The sequence below is a fragment of the Lynx rufus genome, unplaced genomic scaffold (genome assembly GCF_022079265.1).
Source record: "Lynx rufus isolate CCGP_SWC_20201006 ecotype Redwood Valley unplaced genomic scaffold, mLynRuf1.p SCAF_1, whole genome shotgun sequence".
Classification (NCBI taxonomy): Eukaryota; Metazoa; Chordata; class Mammalia; order Carnivora; family Felidae; genus Lynx; species Lynx rufus.
Genome location: NW_025814823.1, coordinates 161,727,572 through 161,750,980, shown reverse-complemented (window position 1 = coordinate 161,750,980; position 23,409 = coordinate 161,727,572). Strand labels below are relative to the sequence as shown.

Below are 23,409 nucleotides of genomic sequence, written 5' to 3'. Positions count from 1 at the left end.
TTCTTCTTAAGAATGGCATAAAACAGGGATGCCTGGGTAGCTCAGTCAGTTAAGCATCCAACTTCAGGTCAGGTCATGATCTGGTTCATGAGTTCAAGCCCCACAGTGGGCTCTGCACTAGTAGTGAGGAGCCTGCTTGGGGTTCTCTCTCTCTCTTTCTCTCTCTCTCTCTCTCTCTCTTTCTCCCACCCTCTCCCCCTCTCTCTCTTGCTCCCCCTGCCCCATCCCCACTTGCTCACTCTCTCTCTCTCAAAATAAAGACATAAACTTAATTTAAAAAATTTTTTAAAAATAAAAAAAAAGTAAAGAAAATGGGATAAAACAGGGGCACCTTGGTGGCTCAGTCGGTTAAACATCTGACTCTTGGTTTCGGCTCAGGTCATGATCTCATAGTTGTGAATTCGAGCCCTGCATTAGCCTCTGCATTGACACTGTGGAGCCTGCTTGAGATTCTCTTTCTCCCTCTGTCTCTCTCTGCCCCTCCCCTGTTCATGCTCTCTCTCCTCAAAAATAAATAAACAAACAAAAAAAAATCTGCTTATTAAAGCTTTTTAAAAAAGAATGAGATAAAACAGTTTCCAAGAATTTAAGGATGTCTTTTTATGGAAACCTTCAGGATGAAAACAGAAAACTATTATAATAAGAGTCCAAGAGCTGGGAAAGAGTTGAGAGATGCAGACCAATCACACTATTTGTCAGGTGACATGGTAAGGAAGAAAAGCCAAGATTCAAGAAACAGAATTAAGGAGATTCAGTTATCAATGACAGAAGCTCAAGAAGCATTTCAGTCTACATAATCATATTCTGTTGCTCCTTATTTTACCACAGCACTCCTCAGTCATGAGGATTTAGTCACAGAAGTTTAAAGATTATATCAGATTAGATTAGCTGCTCTATCGTTCTATTGACAGAATTCCCACTGCACACACATACACAAAAAGCTACTCTGTTTACATTGGATTCCTACTCATACTGCTCTGCAAAACAGCTACTCGTGAACGCTAATTCCTTAAAACACATACATTCATTCTGTGACCTCCAAACCCAAATATTTCTCTTACTAGCTGCCGAATTTAACCTTCAGAAAACATCTTGAATAGTTAGAGTGACATATTATAAGCTGTGTATTTAACACTAATCTACTTTTTGTTTGCTGATAAAAATATGGACTCATTTTTGTCTTTGTTTTTGCTAGTAAAAGGGGGTGGAGGTGTATTGGGAAGAATATAGTTCTGAGAAATTTTGACTTTCTGATAAAGAGACTGAGGTGGGGTGGGTTCTTGCCTACCACCCTCTTGTTACCCGAAACACAGATGTGGTGGCTGAAATTACAGCAGTCATATAACCAGGATAAGACAAGCATGAGGAAAGGCTGGAGAAAAGTGCATAAATTTAGACTCTGATCAAACAGCCATTGAGTCAATGTCAGGAGCCAACTACTACAGATTTCTAATGACATGACAGAAACTCTTGAATTCAGAAAAACTTCTGCTATTTTATGTTCTTTATTAAAATAGGGAAAAGTAAAAAAGTTGTAGGAAATAGTCAATCATAGAGAAGCAGAGAGTAGAATGGTGGTTGTTGGGGGCTGAGGGAGAATGAAACGCAGAATTGCTATTCTATGGGTATAAAATTTCAGTTATGCAAGATGAGTAAGTTCTAGATATTTGTCATACAGCGTTGCACCTATAGTTAATAATATTGTATTGTGTACCTAAAAATTTAAGAAAGTAGAGCTCATGTATTCTTAACACAATAAAAAAAAATCACCATGCTCTTCTATGAGGTAAAGCAACTGTGCAGTTTTTAATAATTTTTATGGAAACCCCAGTTTGAGTACTTTTCAAACCTCAAGAATGTTTTCTCTCTTCATATTACAAAATGCTGCAATAATAAAAAAAAAGTCATTATTTTCAAGGACAACTTAAAAGCTACCTCAGAAAATCTTAAACTATCAAAACAGCTACAAATCCAAATCAAGTTAAAAAAAATGTCTTAGTGCAGTCAAGAGTATTGTTACTCTTTATTCATTTAAATAAATTTGCAAATATTAGATGCCTGTTTTTTTTTGTTTTTTTTTTTTTTTGTTTCTCCTCCCAAATTCTTTTAAAGAAGATACAGTATCTATGGATCTGGAAGAATGAATAATATCTGAGAACACTAGGAAAGGTTAATGACTTAATAATTGTGTTTATAACTTTTCTGTCCATAAAGTTGAGGTCTTTGTCCCTATATTGTCTTTAACCCCATTCAGGCACATCAGCCTCATGGGGTAGCTATGCTCTGCCTCCCATATCTGTCTATCTCAACTTAGAGGGACTACAATCCAAACAGTCACAGCGGGGTATAAATCCTGAACAAAAGCAGCAAGCATTTCATTAAATGGATCAACTGCTATATGGACAGAAATTTGTGATTTAACTGTTGTAGAAGTGTTCATTTAATAGAATTAATTTAAACCAGATCAAGCAAACATTTTTGCTCTAGGTCTGTTCTGTCCAACAGCCACTAGTCACATCTGGCAATTTAACTGTAATTTCAATTAGTTAAAATCCAGTAAAATTAAAACTTCAGTTTCTTAGTCACACTAGTCAAATTCAAATGTACAAGTCACATGTGGTTAGTAGCTATCAAATTAAATAGGATAACTCCAGATCATGCAACGAGATGAGAAAGGGCATTACCAAAAAATCTGATGTTACATAACATTTGTTAAAATAACATACAAATAATTCATGTTCTTGGGGCACCTGGGTGGCTCAGTCGGTTGAGTGTCTGACTTTGGCTCAGGTCATGATCTCACGGTTTGTGGGTTCAAGTGCTATGTCGGGCTCTGTGCTGACAGCTCAGAGCCTAGAGCCTGCTTTGGATTCTGTGTCTCTCTCTCTCTCTGCCCCTCCCCTGCTCACACTCTCTCTTTAAAAAAAAATAAACATTAAAAAATAAATAAAAATAACTCATGTTCTTATGCACATTGTGATGTCTAATTAATGGAGCAAGGCAAATTTTCTTCTAAGGCTCAATGTCCACAGAAAAAACATACAACAACAACAACAAAAACAACAGGGTCATCTGGATGGCTCAGTTGGTTGAGCATCCGACTTCAGTTCAGGTCATGATCCCACTAATCGTGAGTTTGAGCCCCACATCAGGCTCTGTGCTGACAGCTCAGAGCCTGGAGCCTGCTTCAGATTCTGTGTCTCCCCATCTCTACCCCTCCCCTGCTCACACTCTGTGTCTGTCTCTCTCAAAAATAAATAAACATTAAAAAAAAAACCAAAAAACATTAAGGCTCTCTTTTATTACCTTTTATTAATTATTACTTTTATCATTTAAATAATGACAAAGTTGCATAGTACCCTTTAAATGGATAAAGTACAGACTAAACGTAACATTACCAATTTTGATCTAAAATAAACATTAGTACTTTGACATACTCTTATATTCTATTTACTTTGAATACTCTTAGTGTTTATTCTGATAATATGTTTCACAGTGAAAGTAGTGTTTTAGGAATTAGAACTATTTTCAGATTGGTAACTGAATAAGACCTTCTTAATGAGTGTTTCTGGTTAAATACTTATATATCAAATCTGCTTTCTAATTCTGATATAGTGATGTTAATATGAAAAAAATATTTTGTGGTCAAGTAACATTGAGCACAAATGTAATGAAGACATATATATTAAATTTAATGAAGCAGAATAGAAGTAGCTAAGAAGCAAATTTAGGGTTTTAAAAATTACATACTTGAAAAAATAGAGGTTAGAGTGGGAGAGAGCCAAAGCATAAGACTCTTAAAAACTGAGAACAAACTAAGGGTTGACTGGGGGGGGGGGGGGTGGGAGGGAGGGAAGGGTAGGTGATGGGCATTGAAGAAGGCATCTTTTGGGATGAGCACTGGGTGTTGTATGGAAACCAATTTGACAATAAATGACATACATTAAAAAAAAATTACATACTTGATAAAAATGACTAAAACAGCCTTGAAGTGATGTAAGTGCCAGCTTTTAGAAGCTGCTACCAAGCCTGTTAAACTGTCCTGTGGTGTACATCATTATAAAATACTACTGGTTATTTTAATGTTTGGTGGAAATCAAACAGAATAGCAAGAAAGTATTGTTCCCATTTGTTGTACATTGTTTTAAACTGTTTTGGGGACTGGTTATGAGTATTTGTTTCCAATATTTTTCTTTGAGGAAAAAGGGACTTTTTAGTCAGTATATGCTGATTCCTCAACAGTTTTTCTATGCAAGAGGGCTGAAACATCCTACACAACACTTAAAAACCGACATTTGCTTTTTAGTTTTGTGATTTCTTTGTGCAAAAAATTTTAGTAACCAAACATAAGAAATCACCTCTCATTTACAAAATTAGGATATCAATAGTAAATTCAAGAGAAGTTATATTAAACAAGTTGCTCAAGTTACTTTTTTTCCCATTCATATATTTTCCCAATTTCACCATATTAATATTAATGTTTAAAGTACTACATATGAGGACACTGCTGGATAACTCCGCAATATCCACTGGAACACAAATGATAATTCTTACCTAATTATGGTACTTCCATTTTCCTTCCCAGGAGTTTAGTTTAGAAATGGCCACATGACCAGTGATATGGAAAGCAAAAACAAAAACAACCTTATTTAGAATTTCTGGGGAAACTTTTCTCATTCCTAAGAAAGGGATACAAGAGAGCAAGTCGCTAACTTCCACTGAAAGTGCCATTCTAGATATGATTGTAGAAACTGCTGGCACCGTCCTATTATCAGCCTGAAAATAAAGCCAACACATGAAGATATGCAGAACCAAGGGGACTGCAAAGAAAAGAAGCCACAGTCTTAATGTACTGTGTCCAGAGTTAACCCTGTGACATACTATTATGTGAAATAATAAATTTCCTTGAATAAACTTAGATGAAACCATATATTGGCAGTTTCATATGGTTCCATCTAATACAAAGAAACAGTGAAAATAACTACCCCAAATCCTACCAACAACAAACATTAAAATTCTGATGTATTAAAAACCAAAGTAAAAACACTCCTCTCAGAAAGAGCTGACTACAAAAAGATAGTTTGAGGCTGTGATAAAATTCTAAGCAAGGAAATTCATTTGCCTCTCTGGAAATAACTTGCTTCCTGTTATTTTGTGGATAGAATCTGGAAAATAAAGAGGAACTAATTTTAGAAAGAACTTAAACAATGAAGGCAGCATCAGTAAGAGCTGATCCCACAAGAATTACTAGCAGTTATACTCTAAGACTAATATGATTCTGCACTGCAGTTGGCAAAGTAGGCATATCATAATATTTACATTCCTTATTTTTAGGGTCCTCGTTTGCAAAATAAAGAGTAATAGCAAGTGCTGATATAAAAGACAGAATGAAGAGAATTTAGAATTATTCTCTTTATTATAAAGGTATAAATCAAGTAAATATTTAAAAAATGGAATTAGGTTACAGTAGGAAGAGAAACCTATTATTTAAACTCTCTGAGACTCAAACATCCTAATCTTTAAAATAAGACCAATGTGGGAGTGGGGGGTGGCAGTGCCTGGGTGGCTCAGTCTATTAAGCCTTGGACTTCAGCTCAGGTCATGATCTCATGGTTTATGGGTTTGAGCCCCACATCAGGCTCTGCACTATCAGCTCAAAGCTTGGAGCCTGCTTCGGATTCTGAGTCTCCCTCTCTCCCTGTCCCTCCCCCGCTTGTGCTCTCTTTCTCAAAAAATAAATAAACATTAAAAAAAAAAAAGACCAACAGCAACTACTTTGCAAGACTGTCTTGATGATTTCATAGTACATGTAAGGAACCCAGTACAGTGTCTGCTATATCCTCCACTAAAGTAGGTAAAGTAGGTACCTACTAACAAATGACTATTGTAATTGCTCCTATTGTAGTTCTCTGACCCCACTCAGTCCAGGCTCCCCACTGGGATCATTGATAATGTCCCTTATCTTATCACTCTAAAGACATTTCTACCAATATCATCCATTCCCTTGATTTCTTCTATCATTTATACAGTAGGACTTCAGGTAAGTCTTTGGTGAACGTCCTCTTTTAGGGCCTAAAATGACCTTATAATACACTCTCCACAGAAGTACTAATTTTCCCTCTATATTAACTTTTTAAAAGTGTATTTGTTTGTTTTGAGAGAGCAAGAGTGCGTGGGCGGGGGAGGGGCAGAGAGAGAGAGAGAGAGAGAGAGAGAGAGAGAGATCTCAGGAATCCCATGAGATCATGACCTGAGCCCAAATCAAGAGTTGGATCTTTGAGCCACATTGGTGCCCCTCCCCTCTTTTTAATGGGAGAAGCAAATGGTATCAACCCTGATTATCTGTTACTAAAGTCAGTCACAATGAGATCTGTATGTATCTTTCCCACAAGATAAATATGAAATGTTGACTAAATTGATGGAATTATTCATGTTTATGCATGTTTAATTTCTAACATCAACATTAGAAGATCAGAGCTTTGCTCATTGAATCAGCTTCAAATGAAGTAGCAGAGTTTGGACTGTGTATCTCATTACAGACAATAATCTCTGAACTACAGAAGGTAACAGGAATATAAACACATAGCTAGTCACAAAGTAGAAAAGAAATGTGTCCACCTTCCCCAAAGTGAAAGACATTTCAAAAAAAGGGTCTGTAACTGTACAGACTATGAAAAAATTCAAAGCAGAGGTCTAGAATCAGTGTAGGTGTTATTTAAATGATGCTTAATATTGTTTGAAAAGGAATAAAAAGGGAGAATAGAATAATGGTTTGATGTTTGCTTCTTGGTGTATGGAAATATCCATCTCATTGCTCATTTTGCAAAAGTAGCTCTGGCCTAGTGAAGAACATTACCCCTGATTGTGCCAAGGTCAAAAACCAATTAGGTGAGGGGTCCCTGGGTAGCTCAGTCGTTAAGTGTCCGACTTCAGCTCAGGTCATGATCTCACAGTTTGCGAGTTCGAGCCCTGTGTTGGGCTCTGTGCTGACAGCTCAGAGCCTGGAGCCTGCTTTGGATTCTGTGTCTCCTCCTGTCTCTGCCCCTCCCATGCTCATGCTCTCTCTCTCTCTCTCTGTCTCTCAATAGTAAATTAAAACATTAAAACATTAAATTAAAACATTAAAAAAAAAAGGGTGGGGGGGCCTGGGTGGCTCAGTGGGTTAAGCCTCCGATTTCGGCTCAGGTCATGATCTTGTGGTTTGTGAGTTCGAGCCCCACATCGGGCTCTGTGCTGATAGCTCAGTACCTGGAGCCTGCTTCTGATTCTGTGCCTCCCTCTCTCTGCCCCTCTCCCCATTCACACTCTGTCTCTCTCTCAAAAAAAAACAAATAAACATTAAAAATTTATCAAAAAAAAAACCAATTAGGGGAATCTCAAGTCTAGTCAAGATTTCTTTGTTCTGTATTCCTGGCCTACTACATTATTAACTATATAAAGATGGCTTTTTTTTTTTTTTTTTGTCTAATTTTGTTCACCACCATATATCTTAGTAGAGTATTTGGGGACAAATGACAGGCAGTTTATCACTGCTCTTAATGAAAAAATAAATTCATGAAATTTGCTATGCCCACTGGGATGTCTTATATTTTCATGGTTAAAACTGATTTTCACACTCTTTGACCCATAATCTCAGTACTAGAAATTTACTCTGAAAATGCACATGCACAAGGTTATTCATCGTAGTATAACTTGTAATTGCAAAGTAATTAAAACTATCTAAATGTCAAAGCATAGGCAATGGATTGAATAAACCATGGTACCTACACACCATGGGGTACTATGAAGGTGTTAAAAATGAAAAATATCTTTATGAACTTATAAAGCATGACTCACAGGAGATATTACAAAGCAGCAAAAAGGTATAAAATAACATATATTGGGGCGCCTGGGTGGCGCAGTCGGTTAAGCGTCCGACTTCAGCCAGGTCACGATCTCGCGGTCCGTGGGTTCGAGCCCCGCGTCGGGCTCTGGGCTGATGGCTCAGAGCCTGGAGCCTGTTTCCGATTCTGTGTCTCCCTCTCTCTCTGCCCCTCCCCCGTTCATGCTCTGTCTCTCTCTGTCAAAATAAATAAACATTGAAAAATAACATATATTATACCTTTTGTGTAAAAAAGAGGAAAGCATAAGAAATACATATTTCTGCCAACGTCTATAAAAAAAAAACACAGGGTAGATAAACCATAAAATAATGAAACCGATTACCTAAAGGGGTGAGGTGGGGAAAATGACATGTAAAGAATATAAGAGGGAATGCTATTTCTGAGTGTATGTGTGTGTATATTTTTCAAAAAAAAAATGTGTATAGTTTTTACTTTTGGAAGCATGTTAGTACTTTTCATATTAAAAATGCCAATGAAAATGGGAAGGGGAGGAAAAATCTGAAACAAAAAGCAAACTCAAATGACTTAAATTATATTTCAAGTGATTATGATAATCACACTAAAGAGGGGAGGAAAAGAGAACCAAGCCAAATCACGTACATATCTAACTATATATTCTGTCTTGGGCAAGATGAGGTTGTAAAGAGAGAACTAACAAACTCTAAACCTTAGCTGGCTTGTTTATCATAGTGCCATAGGTAAAGCAATTCTGAAACTGTATTAATATTATTTTAGGAATAAGCAACTGAGTAAATGTGCTGATGTTGTTGGGATCCAGAACATTGTTGGAAGTCATTCTCGTGACAGAACAAAGAGAATGCAGCTATGGAAAAGGAAGAAGGCAAGAAAGAACCCAGTGCTGATAGACCAGCATGATAGAATGGGAGGTATGAAGTAATACTATGTAAAGTTTATGTATATATGTGAATACGCATGTTTATATGGGCATGCGTGTGTGTGCCCACACATTTCATAGCCCTATTGGCTGAAAGGACCAAGAAGTTAGGACACACTTTAGTAACAAAGAGCTCATTTAGGGGCCACTAACAGAAACCAAAGCTCTTTGGACAAATGGCTGATTCCATTACTAGGGCAGGATAGATACAAAATGAGCCTGGAATAGCTTATTAGGCCAGAAAGTAAGGAAGTGCTTTAAAAACAATGGGAGCAAATCACAAGGATACAGAAGCCAGCTCGAAGAGGCTCCCACTGGCAAGTACAACAATGAATTATACACCACTGAAACAAGAGAAGAATCATGATTCTATACTGTCAATAGTTAGATAAATGAATGCAGAAGGAACGAGGAAAAGCTCTTGCTTACACTATAGTATCAATGCTAATTGGTAAATATGAAGGAAATGTTGAAGTTGTAAAATCATTACTTTGCAACTATCACAGTGAAGATCAGATCCGGCAAGAATTAAGACGAATGACTGCTAGACCTAGGGGAAAATTTTGATAAGAATATTTTCTGGGGCGCCTGGGTGGCTCAGTCGGTTGAGCGTCCGACTTCGGCTCAGGTCGTGATCTTGCAGTTTGTGAGTTTGGGCCACGTTGGGCCCTGGGCTGACAGCTCGGAGCCTGGAGCCTGCTTCGGATTCTGTGTCTCCTTCTCTCTCTGCCCACCCCCCCCAACTTGTGCTCTGTCTCTCTCTGCCTATCAAAAATAAATAAATGCAAAAAAAAAATTAAAAAAGAAAATATTTTCAGGATTTTAAAATATCTTCTTAGTTGCAGTGAGGAAAAAATTGTAACATACTAGAGAAACTGGGCAAAACTTTAGATAGGTGCATCAAAATTACTACTGCTAATGAAGGAAAGAAGGACAATGTGTGTCTCCAGATATGATAGCCTGAGAAAGTACTTCAGGTAAGAATGTATAACCTGGATCTAATTACAAGGAAACATCAGAACATTAGGTAAACATAAAATGAGGGAGATGCATTTTTCTGTAGCTACACTATGAGGTAGAACACAAAAGAAGAAATGTAGTAAAATGTGTTGTTTTTATTTAAATTCTAGTTAGTTAACATATAATGTAATATTGGTTTCAGCAGTGGAAATTAGTGATTAATCACTTAGGTACAACACCCGATGCTCATCACAGCAAGTGCCCTCCTTAATACCCATCACTCACTTAGCCTATCCTCTGCCTACCTTCCCTCCAGCAACCCTCAGTTTGTTCTCTACAGTTAGTTAAGAGTCTCTTAAGTAAAATGTTAACAATAGGTAAATCTAGATTTAAAAATAATAGGATATTCTGGGATGCCTGGGTGGCTCAGTCAGTTAAGCATCTGACTTCAGCTCAGGTCATGATCTCACAGTTTGTGAGTTTGAGCCCCGCGTCGGGCTCTGTGCTGACAGCTCAGAGCCTGGAGCCTGCTTCAGATTCTGCGCCTCCCTCTCTCTCTGCCCTTCCCCCAATCTTGCTCTGTCTCCTTCTCTCAAGAATAAACATTAAAAACCATTGAAAAAAAATAATAGGATATTCTTTGTACTATTTTTATTTTAGGACTTTTCTGAAATTATTCCCAAACAAAGAGTTGTTTTTTTTTTTTTTTTTCCGAAAGTAGTGCATAAATATATGTTCTTGGGGGAAAAAAAATCAACAGAGAAAGATATAGAAACAAAAATGAAAATGAACTGTCAACCTCCCAATCTCAACCTTTCGTCACTAGAAGTTAACCTTCACAAAGTTAGAATTTTTTTTTCTTTTTCTGTTCTGTTTTTGTTGCTCTATTGTATCCCAGGTCAGCGCTAGGCACTAAACAGTTGCTGTGTAAATTGCTTCTCAATCATTTATTTCTTGGATTAATAAATGAATGAATGAATGAATGAATATGTAAGCACTGTTTATTTACTGTTCTCCCTACTTTAATCAAACATATCTACATTAAAGTTTTTTCTATGTCTTTTTTTAAATAAGTGGAGTCATACATAGTAGTAAAAGATTATCACTGGGGTGCCTGGGTGGCTCAGTCGGTTAAGTATCCGACTTCAGCTCAGGTCATGATCTCACACTCCATGAGTTCAAGCCCCGCATCGGGCTTTGTGCTGACAGCTCAGAGCCTGGAGCCTGCTTCAGATTCTGTGTCTCCCCCTCTTTCTGCCCCTCCCCTGCTCATGCTTTGTCTCTGTCTCAAAAGTAAAAATAAAAACATTAAAAAATAATAATAAAAAAAATAAATAAAAGATTATCACTGATAATTAGAATTACCCCTGAAACATGCTTTCCTATTATTATAACCATTTCTCCCACCTTAACTCTCCAAACACAGTTTCTAAATCTGGTTCCTAATACCTTTCAAAGGCTCTTGAATAATTAACTCCTTTCCATTTCTCTTGCTATCACTCTACTACTGGCCACCCCATGTACTTGCACCATCTAACTGGTCTTCCTGGTTGCCTTACTCCTTATCTTACTTTCCTCCAATCTATGTAATCTTCAAAACACAACTTTGATTATGTTTCCTATCTTAAAATTTTCTAAGTGGCTTTTCATAACCTGTAGAATAATTTCTCACTGATTGTCATGGATCATGATCTGCCTTTTGATTCTTTGTTCTTCCTTGCTCATCACTCTTACTTTTGCATTCAAACCTCAAAAATTATTCACTCATTCATTTATTCTCACATAGATTAACATAGCATCTATTTAACTTCTTTTAGTTATATTTTATTACTTTTTAAACTTTATTTTTTAGAGAGAGGGAGTGAGCAATCAGGGCAGAGGGGGATGGGGAAGGGGGAAGAGAGGAAGAGAGAGAGAGAGAGAAAGAGAGAGAGAGAGAGAGAGAGGGAGAGAGGATCTTAAGCAGGCTCAGCGCTCAACATGGAGCCTGACATGGGGCTCAATCTCACAATTGAGCTGAAATCAAGAGTTGGATGCTTAACTGACTGAACCACCCAGGCACCCCAGCATCTATTTAACTTCTTTTAGATTCTTGAATACTCTATATTCTCTTTTGCCTCTTGTGTTGTGTGCCTGCTGTTCTCTCTCCAACTCCCACCTCTACATCCACCTTTAATGTTGCTAATTTTTGCTCATTTTTCAGTATCCATTAACATATCACGTCTAAGAGGCTTTTCTGAACCATTAGTTTTTGCTTAAGTGTTCTATGTCCCTAGTACAAGTTCTCATACCACCCTGTATTTACTGTTTATGTAACTCTAATGTCTAGCTCCCTAATAGAACACAAAATTCATGAAAAGTGGGCAACAAGAGTGGTGTAAGTATTAGAGAAAGGTCTGTAGTGAGGCAGGATACAAAATAAAAGATAACTACAGCTAATCACATCTCATGGAAACCATTCCCTCCTTTACATGCCTCCTATATTCCTTGGTTCTTTCCCTCTCCATCCTTCAGCTCTTCTAGGCCACCTTCTCCACTACTACAAGACATACTCTTCTACAACATGAATCTGATTATCTGATTACATACACTCCACACAACACCAATGGTTCCCCATTGACAGCAGGTTGATACCAAACTCTTTAGCAGATTTTAAAACTACACATTTCCCTCAAAAAAAAAAAAAACCAAAAAACAAAAAACAAAAAAACTTGCACATTCTTATGTCCTGCCAGAGCTGATCCTCCCATCCTTACATGTATAAAAATCCAAGATTTCTGTACTCATGGTATTTGTAACTAAATCTGGACTCTAGTTTTCTTTTGCCCAAAAAATCTCCTCTCTATTCCAACATGTCTTTCCCTAGTGAAGGGATTTTTTTTACTACCTCCTTTCTTCATTCCATCTGCTTTGAAACTAAGTCCATAGCCGTTTAACTCTGCTTATCCAAACTTCTTAGGAAGCATCTTAACAGTCAGCAAGAATAGATCTGAGAATAGATATCAGACCAATCAGACCACTAATACCACAATTTGCACAAAAACATGATTTACAAATAGAATAACAGACTAAAATCAAACTATTTTCAGAATGCAAAAAGAAAATCAAGTTTGTTAATATTTCTCTTTCTTTCTCTCTCTTTCTCACGCACATACGCACACAGACTTACTATGTTACATGTAGCAGCTGAAAGAACAAAGCTCTACAAGGAGACCTACGATAAAGATTTCTTGTGGGGATGATATTCTATTTATACCTATTTTAGCAAAGCAATGTGCATGTGATCTATTGGTTGGGTAAAACAAAGAACTTCATTAAATAGAACTAAATAAAATCTGTTAGGATAAAAACTGCTAAATGAAATACTGTATTTTTTCTACTTTATTTTTTCACTTTACTTATCAAGAACTTGCCTCCTAATTCATGGAATGAAACTGTCCAACACTTACTTACCTTCGAGGATGATTGGCATCAAACAAAGTGTTATCATCATCCTCATCATCTTGTTCTAAAGGTGTCAACTCCATGTTTTCTATGTTAGTATCCAAAACTCCGTATCTCCTAGTCTTTCGGTTTCTTCTTCTCATCCTATTAAATAGAGCATATTAATAAATAAAAATTATTTGGATATGGCATAATGATCCTTATTTTATATGTAATTATAAATGAAAAATAAATTATCCCTCTGTTGCTGACATACGAGGCACTCAATATCAGAATGGCTACGTTTCAGAAATGGAAATGATCTACTACCTAGGATTATTTATGAAACAAAATCTATCCTAATCCTACATGTTGTGTACCATTTCTTCTGTCTGACACATTCTCTTCTCAATAAGCTTATGGTATAGACAGATAAACTTTTAAGCCTTAGTTTGGGTACCATGTTTTCACCGAAGCTTTCTATTCCAGCCTTTTCCCTACTTCCTCTATGCCTTCTTCCCATTGGGCAGGATTAGGTATTTTCTGCCCCACTAAGAAACTCTATGTGATACATGTTCAAATTCTACACTAAGTAGCTTACAAACCTGGCTGCATATTAGAATCACCTAGGGTATTTTAAAAAGGTCCACACTTAGTCCATATCTCCATATAATTAAATCAAGATTTTCCAAGGAGAGGAACTAAGCATCAGTATTTTGTTAAAGTTCTCCAAGTTATTCCAATGTGCTGAAAACCACTGTCTCAAGTCAGTGGTTCCTGAAGTGTCATTTCCTGGACTAGCAGAATCATAATCATCTAGGAATTTATTAGAAGTGTAAATCCTCATGCCCATTCAGACCTACTGAATATGAAACTTTGAACTTGGGGCCAAGATCCCTACATTTTAACACTTCTTGTCAGTATGATACATGCTAAAGTTTCAGAACCACTGCCTTAGAGGACAGAAAATATTTTAGGGTGCTAAACATTAATCATTATTTGAATTCATATGGAAGTCTCTGACTTAGGATTGCACTCTAAGGTTTTCTCTCACATAACTTGTTCTTTTCCTTCAAATTATTTATCTCAGTTTGCATTTATATTTACTCGTAGATATGGTTATTTGAGTGTTTATTTGCCTCTCTCTTCCACTAAGTTCCAGGAGGGCAGCTATAGATGCCTTGTTTGCCATTATATTACTGCTTTGTACAACAGTTTCTGATTGATTAGGACGCTCCTTAAATACTTGAGGGTCTCAATGATACATTCTAGCTCAGTGATCCAAATCTGATCCTACAATCAATGCCTAAGTCACCTCCAATGCAATAACCTCAAATCCATACACAAGAAAATATGTTTTACACAAGTTTCTATGGGAGGTTAAAAACAAAACAGAAGATATTTCAGTAACAACATATATGTTTATCCTTCTGGGTCACTTTATATGATGTAGTAAGTGTAAAAAGATATACTATGACTACAGTGCCAACTGGGAAAAGCTATACAAGCCTCTGTAAAGATGACAGTGGATCCCCTGAGAGACAAACTGTCTCACACATATACATACTCAAGAAATATTTGACTCTTATGAAGCATCAAGCATTGTGCTAGCTTCTGAGGGTAAAATACCCGGTCTCAGTGATGAAAATTTAGAAAATACTACTAAGTCTGGACAAAAAACAAGAAAAGATCCACCAGTCACTGCCTATAGATCTATTTATATGCCTACCCAAACATGTTGGAACAGGAAACAAGAAGTTTCAGTATAGTATTTAAAACTACAAATGCAACCAATGTAAGAGTTAATACTAATGTTAAAACTAATAAAATAAAATAAAATAAAATAAAATAAAATAAAAATAGCAAAAAGTAAAAATAGCAAATAAGTAGTATAAGCTAGTCTTTTATATGGCAAGAAACTAAATGGTTAGGTTGTTAAATTAGTAAGCACATCCATGTGTGCATGTCTGTATGTATGTATATGTGTGCAAGCACATTCATACACACTCACACCCATGTAGAGATCAGAAATCTAAACTTTTTCTGCAAAGGATCATATAGTAAATATTACAGACTCTGTAGCAATCACATACAGTCACTTGTCACATATTCACCTTAATTTTTTGCTGTTGTTACTTTGGTTTTTTACAACCCTTTAAAAATGTAAAAAAAGAAAAAAATCTTGACTGATAGGTCTTAAAAAAATAGATCAAGAAACCACATGTGACTGATGGGCCATAGTTTACCAGCCTGTGATTTAGACTAATAAAGGCATTCACAGAAAAACTAAGAAAATAAAAGTACTGATCCCGGAAATAGGAAAAGCACAAGGGAGATATACCTAACTAATGGTTCTTTTGAACTACATAATTCAATAACCTTTGTCATGCATTCCTTTGGTTTCAAAAAGTGAATACACAAGAGTAAGTGAAGGGATGTGGCAGTGTAAGTTAAGGATATTCAGAGTTAGAATTTCTCCTCTTCCCTTTTGCCAGTCTTTTACTCAATTTTCTAAATCATGTGGCTTTTCAAACATTCTGGCATTTTCACTAAACAAAGAAGAAATTAATGTCATGTGAATTATTTTTGATCCTTCCAGGTCATATATTATTTATCAAAGAGTCAATACGTCAGTAACCTAGTCATAGTCGGTCACAGGATACCTTGGCAAGTATTAAAAAAGGGAATGATACAAACGTAGACCTTAAGGACTTGAAATTTTATCCCAGCTGACACTCCTCTCCACTCCCAAGGTCTTCATTGTTTCTTGAATGAATCTTTCAGTGAGTGGCTGAACTAATCTGGCTAATCATGCTATTTTCTATACTTTGTATAGTGTAAATGTTTGACTATATTGGTATGAGTGAGCACTCTGTTACTTATTTTAGCTTGCACTGTTTTTTATCATTTATATAAATGCTGTCTTCCAAACATGAATCTAAGCTCTTTAAAAACAAGAACCTACAGAGAAACTACATTGTTAGGCACCCAATAAACAGGGGAATGCTGTTCAATTTAAGTGAAGTTAGCATGTTGGGGCGCCTGGGTGGCTCATTCAGTTAAAGCATCTGGCTCTTGACTTAGGCTCAGAGCATCATCTTATGGTTTAGGAGATCGAGCCCTGTGTCAGGCTCTGTGCTGACAGCAGGAGAGAATTTAAACAATGAAACTTAATTTAATAGAATTCAAAGTTGAAATGCAATTTCTCAAAAAGGAAAAAAAAAAGTCTTTCCTAAGTCTAAAGATCTAGGCACTGATGGCTACATGGCTGTGATAGTAACATGGGTATAAAAACACCAAATACATCCACATGCAGTGATTTTTCTCAGGGAAGGTCAAAAACACTTGTAAACCTTTAAGTTATTGGGCCGATTTAATAAGCCATCTACTTAAAATAATAATAAATATTGAACATAAAATACAAAACACAAAATAAAAGCACACATTTTAAGTAAAAAGGCTACTTTTATCTTAATATGCAGTGTACCTTAGTCTTAAACAAAAGTATAAGGCGGCTTTAAAATTCATGTAATTTTAACAGCTATGGTTCTTTTGTCACAATTGAATGTTTTCTTTAAGCTCATGACATCCCATCTTGTCTACATGTATTGATAATTACATAAATCTATAGTTACACTTTTCTATTAAACATAGTAAATGCATATTGCAACCTGAAAAAAAAATTGTTGGCTCTCAATTAACAAAAAAATGAGGATTTTATAAATGTGTAGAGGAAAATATAGAAGATTAAAAGGGCCAAAGAAAATAGCTATATGGTTGATTATACTGAATGATATTCACTCATCACATGGAATGCACAAGTAAATGATCTTGAGATCCCTTCTAGGTAGTCAAGTTAATAGCTAACCAATATAGTTTGCAAATTCTTCAAAATTTTATTTTACTAAGGTTGGTAGGAATTATTTTCATTTAAATAACATGTAAAAGCTACAGTACAAAAATAAAACTAAACTACTAAAGTAAGCTTGATAAAATTTTATGTAAAAATGTATGAGGCTACATAAAATAAACACAACAGAATAAAACTCCATTTCATTTTACTACTCTATGAAAGAGAGAAAACTGATCAATGTAACTTGCAGTACCCATCTGGTCTTATTCTTTTTGTGTTCTTTTAAATGAAAGCCTGTAGGTATTAAGTATGGAATAATGTAAGTAATATTACTTAATTTCTTCCAAAGCATATTCAAAACTAAACTGAGGAATATATCATCTACTGGATATTTTATACACAGAAACTTCTCTATATGAGAGACATAATGATTAAGCTGAGTAATTTTTAAAAATTTTTTCTGGGGCGCCTGGGTGACTCACTCGGTTATGCAACCGAGTTCAGCTCAGGTCATGATCTTATGGTTTGTGGGTTTGAGCCCCATGTTGGGGTCTGTGCTGACAGCTCGGAGCCTGGAGCCTGCTTCAGATTCTGTGTCTCCCTCTCTCTCTCTGCCCCTCCCCCACTCATGCTCTCTGTCTCAGAAATAAACATTAAAAAAAAATTTTTTTTAATTTAATGTTTATTTTTGAGAGAGAGAGGGAGGGAGGGAGGGGCAAAGACAGAGGGAGACACAGGATCTGAAGCAGACCCCAAGTTCTGAGTTGTCAACCAGAGCCAATGCAGGGCTCAAACTCACAAACCGCAAGATGATGACCTGAGCCCAAGTCAGATGCTTAACCAAATGAGCCACCCAGGTGCCCAAGCAGAGTAATTTTTTTTTTTTTTTTTTAGTTTTTTTATACGTTTATTTATTTTTGAGAGACAGAGGGAGACAGAGCATGAGCCGGGGAGGGGCAGAGAGAAAGGGAAACACAGAATCCGAAGCAGGCTCCAGGCTGTGAGCTGTCAGCACAGAGCCCGACGCCGGGCTCTAACTCATGGACCATGAGATCATGACCTGAGCCAAAGTCAGATACTTAACCGAGTGAGCCACTTAGGCACACCAGCAAGCAGAGTAATTCCTAATAAGTAAATGTACAACTACTACAAAATTTTTGACTTGACTATTTTTGGCAAAAAAGTAAATCAGTGACCAAGAATGATTTTGAAACTGATTACTTTGCCATTGTAACATAATGCAAATAAAAATTAGTGAGCCACAATTTTAGCCACCTATGATTTATCAAGAAATCCAACTCAATTGGATATATAACATATTATAAAAATACTTTTATCTGACCTGTCTCTCATTTCCATATCCCATTGCCAAAACCGAATCCATCAGTTATCACTTCAAGTTCTTCAAGAAGTAGACACCAACAAGAGATAAGACTATGTTACGGCTTGAACTGTGTCTCCAAATTCATATGTTGAAATCCTAACTCCTAGATCCTGAGAATGTGACTTTATTTGAAGATAGAGTCTTAACTAGTCAATTAAGTTAAAGTCATTTAGAATGGGCCCTAATCCAGTGTGACTATTGTCAAAAAAAAAAAAAAAAAGAAAAAGAAAAAGAAAAGAAAGAAAGAAAGAAAGAAAGAGAAAAGAGAACAAAGAAGATGAAATTTGGAGATAGACTTCCAAGTGAAGATGAAGAGTCAAGGAGAGAAATCTGGAACAACCTTCCATATATTAATCTGCTCAGGCTGCCATAATGAAATACCATAAAATTAATTGCTTAAACAATGGAAATTTATTTGTTACTATTTTAGAGTCATCAAGGTATGAGCAAGGTAGGTTTCATTCTGAGGCTTCTTCTCTTGGCTTGTGGGCAGCTTCTATTTCACTGTGTGCCCACATGATCTCTTCTTTGTGTGTACAGGGAGAGAGCTCTTGTATCTCTTCCTTTTCTTATAAGATGCACCTGCCCTATTGGATGAGGGCACTGTCCTTACGACCTCATTTTACTTTTATCCCATCTTCAAATACAGTCACATATGAATTTGGGGGGTAAATAAACATTCAGTTCAGAATATTCCCTCATAGCCTTCAGAAGGATCCAAGTCTGTTAATTAATAGACTAGAGGAGATTTATTAGGGGGAAGGCCTCTGAAGGACAGATGGAGAGAATAGGAGATCCTACAAAGGCTAATGCAGGCCTTAGACCTGTGCAAGAGAGTGGAAAAGAAGCATAATTGGTTAGGAAGAGCAGTAGACAATAATGCAATTATGAGAAAGCTTTGACCAGGGCAATGGGATGTCCTCACACAAAGGCTGCCCATTAGAGGAGGGAGTCCTCTGTTAATCAGGATGGCCAGATTTAGCCAGAGTCAGTCACTGGCTGGAAAAGGCCTAAGAATTATGGTTCTGGCATGGATGCAATGATGGATCCAAAGCTGTGGCAGCTGGAAGTTGTTGGTCAACTATGCTTCCTACAGCAGGGTCTCTTAAAGGGAAGTCTATTCAGTGTGGCTTCATGGCTGTCACAATCACAAAGTCCTATTGATTGTACTTCCTGAGAATTACTGAAATCCACTTACGGTCTTCACCACTGCTATCACCAATTGCCTTGACTATTAATATAGTTTAATAACCATAGCACTATCTACCTGGCCACCCACTAACCTTCCCTCCATTTTCTAAAATCTCCAACAATTTCCTTTAGCTTAGCAGTGATGATTGTGTAATACGGCCTATAAAGTCCAACACAGCATGGCTCCTAACTTACCTTGCTAGCCTCACCTTGCTGTTTACTCTACATTCTGCTTCACCTTCTGCACCCCATCCACAAAGCCTTCTAACTCATTCCCATATAATGGCCATACGTGCTCTGTCATTGGCCTCATACTCTTCCCCACACACCACACTGTTGCTGAGTTAATGCCTATTCATGTTTCAGCTCCAGCTCAGTTATCACTTCCTTAGAGAAGTCTTCCTTAATCTACCTAACTAGGTCATACATAAACACCTAGTACTGGCTTCCATAGCACCCCTGGTACATGTCCTTTGAAGTATTTATTCATGATATACTTGTATACTCTTTTGTGTAAACTATTTGTGTTCCCTACTAGATTTAATTTCAGGGGAGCAGGAAGTAAATTTGTTTTTGCTCACCGTGATAACCACAGCACACAGGGAATGGCATAAAGCAGATGCCTACTATCCATCAAACTAAAATATATGGATTCACATATATATTGCATTTTCTATGTGTACCAACAAAACCTATAATTTTATATGTTAATCATCACCTCTGGGGTAAGAGAAGCCTGAAAAGAACATCATCTCCAAAATTATACCAAAACCTATAGGAGTTAGCCAATTGTTAAATCAGAACACACATAACAGCCTTCTGGCTCGGCGGGGGGGGGCGGGGGGGGGGGAAAGGACTAGAATAATTAAACATATCAAACATGCACTCACTCTAGGACTTCTTAGATACTCATTTAGGATGTTTTAAGTTGAGCCCGGGTGATTCTCATACGCTATCCAAACAAGAACCACTAGTATTCAGCTTGCAACCTGTACTGAGTAGTTTCATTTTCATCTTTTGGGTATGTAAAATTACCATGTTGTAATGTGTAGTTATACTTCATTTAGATTCTAAATAATTGAAGTTTATCCATTCAAAGCCAAACTGACTTTTTCCTTATTTTCTTTTAAATTCTCAGCATTCTACATGGAGATATATCCAATGCTAACAATATCTCTACCCTATTATACAGGATAAAATGAGCTAATTCTACTATTTTAGATGTCTCAATATTATTATGATTATTCCATTTTTCTGTAAAACAATAATGCTCTCAGGAGCAATTGACCCCATGTTGAAGTTCTCAGACTATGGTGCTTTTTAAAAATTCTTTTGGCTTCCTTTCATAATTATAATTGGGTCCTCTCTACTGGCCTATCAGCTACCAAGCTCTGTCACTATCATGACCTTGACCAAGTGCAGCACTAAATAGAAGATTCCCTCAACAAAGTATCCTGCCATTCTTTATCTCCAGTAAAATGTTCACTGCTAACACCTAAAAGTTAAAAAAGATCAAATGCATGTTCATCTATGTTGAGGATACTGCACTATTTTCTCTGATAGATCTCTTCTCACCCAGCTCCCTGTAATTTAGCACATACAATCAGTTCCTGTGTTTAGACTTGTCTCCTATTTTTGTTATAATGGTAGATAGCCCCAGGTGAAGTAAATCCTAAATAAGTATCATATAGCTTAGCTAGGACATGTCATGTAGTAAGTGCATAGCACATAGCTCCCTTGTTCATTTCTTGCCTTGGTCTTTACATGGATATCCTAGTGTTCTTTTCCTGGCACTAAAACTTGGGATGTGAGGCTTGATAAATTCTTCTGACCTCCACTTCTAAGAATTCAGCATGGAATTATTCCCCAACTAACTTTAAAGTACTATTTACAACTCAGCATTTCCAAAGTTCATCCTATTTCACCTCCCACTCTAAGACCAACCCCTCTAGTGGGTTTCTCTTACAATCTCCTCAGCTCCCCCCTGTCTCTAATAATCTTGCCAGTCCTAACGTCTTGCTGATCATAGGTATTTTAGGAGGTCAAATACTACATGTATAAAGAATGGTGTGAAGAGGTATCAAAAAACAGAGTAAAAACCCCAAAATATATTACAATTACAACTCTAGACATACAAAATCACTAATAAGGTTAACATTTACCCGGTCTGCACATATGACAGGCAGTGAGCTACGCAGCTTACAAGAATTACCTGATATAATCCTCACAACAATCCTATAAGTACCTTCATTTTATACATAGAAAAGCAGGGCTTGGAAAAAATTAAACTTGAGATAGTAAATGGTAGAGCTAGGATTCAAACACAGGCAATTTGGCTCCTGAGTCTGGGATCTTAAAACATTAAGCAAGACTGTCTTCCTAATGAATCAAAGTAATTTTAAACAAGGTCACAAAATCAGTTACCAAAACAGTCTTCTGATCCCTAATATAATTATCTCACACTATACCAAAATGAACATATTATTTTAGTGAACTGCATTTTCTGGTTCATCCTTTTGCAGTAAAACTAATAACCCAGTAGCTACTTGCATTAACAAGTACATTTATGTTTTGGTAAGGCCATCTCTTAGTTCTGATCACAGAAACAGAATCTGCTTTTTGTTTATCCAAAAGGAAACCCTACTTTGCTTTAACAGAATCATGATTTTGTTTACAGAGCAATTGGGCCCAGCCCTAAGAGATACATAATGATCATAATAATTGGTGTAAACCTATCATGGAAATATAATTTTCCTTTTGCCAGTCATTGTTTAGGGCTGAGCAGATAAAGCAGTTCAGACAAATGAGATAGAAGGGGATGACTCTAGCAGTGTGGTTTCTGGGAAAGGCCCCCTTGTTTTTTGTGTTTGAAACACTACTGTGTGAGAACAGAATGCTTAAAGCTGAGGTAGCCATCTTATGAAGAGACAAGGATGGAAAAACCCAGAATTCTTGATGCTATCACAAAATCACAGAACCATGTCTGAGCCTTGTTCATATTCATGACAAGCAAATAACGCCACCACCAAAATATGTCCTTATTTTAAAGTCACTTTTAACTGGCATTTTATTACCTACAGGTAAAAACCTCCTAACTGATCAGGGCACCTAGCATCTTAGCTTCTCTGAGATGGGCTGACAATCTTCCATAACTCAGATGTGTATTTCCTTCTGATGTTATTCTTTTTTAAGAATCTTTTAGGCAGGTTCTATTACCAATCCCTACCTTCTGAATATATTACTCACCTTTTTTTCTTAGCAGAGTTCGATAAAAAATCAGTGCCACATAATAAGCCCACTAAAACTTTTCACTTTCATTCTACCCTTGTTTTTCCAGTAATTCAGTAGTCTCAGCTCCATCTAGATCATCCAAACCTTTTCAGTTTTTTCTCTCCTCAGAGACTGAGCAGCCCAAATTCATGAACACAACAGTTCTTAAATTGGACTCCTCAGAGTGCTAGGTTTCAGTGGAAGTATAGCCAGTCTCTACCACTAAAAAAGATGGAGCTCTAATATTAGAACAAGGCCTGCTATCATGAGACCTGTCATGTCTGCTGTCCCTATCCTAAGAAAAATTACTTTGCCTACAAGCTTTTTTGAATGAGTAACAACAGTTAATGGTATATTCTACTGTGCAAAAGTCCCCTACTCTCAGCCATAACTAAAACCATCCTGGGATAGATACTTTTTTTCAAGGGCTATCAGTCAATCTCTAGAAGGGATTGTGGCCCATGATGTGGCCTAGCCCATAAAGATAAGCCAATCAGAATACTCTTTAGGGAGTCAATGTAGAAGAAAACACATGCAACTACGGGCAAAA

The 23,409-nt window shown here is 36.7% G+C and overlaps 1 protein-coding gene across 2 annotated transcripts in view; it reads right to left on the bottom strand.

Moving 5' to 3' along the window:
* Nucleotides 1-23,409, bottom strand: part of FAM174A (family with sequence similarity 174 member A) — a 37,643-nt gene that overhangs the window by 1,184 nt on the left and 13,050 nt on the right. Inside the window, exon 2 of one of the 2 annotated variants that reach the window (XM_047089616.1) lies at nt 13,192-13,326. In XM_047089616.1, coding sequence (XP_046945572.1) covers nt 13,192-13,326 — 135 coding nt within the window. Of the gene's footprint in view, nt 1-13,187; nt 13,327-23,409 lie in introns of those variants that run through there. The other variant, XM_047089620.1, reaches the window with a different exon arrangement.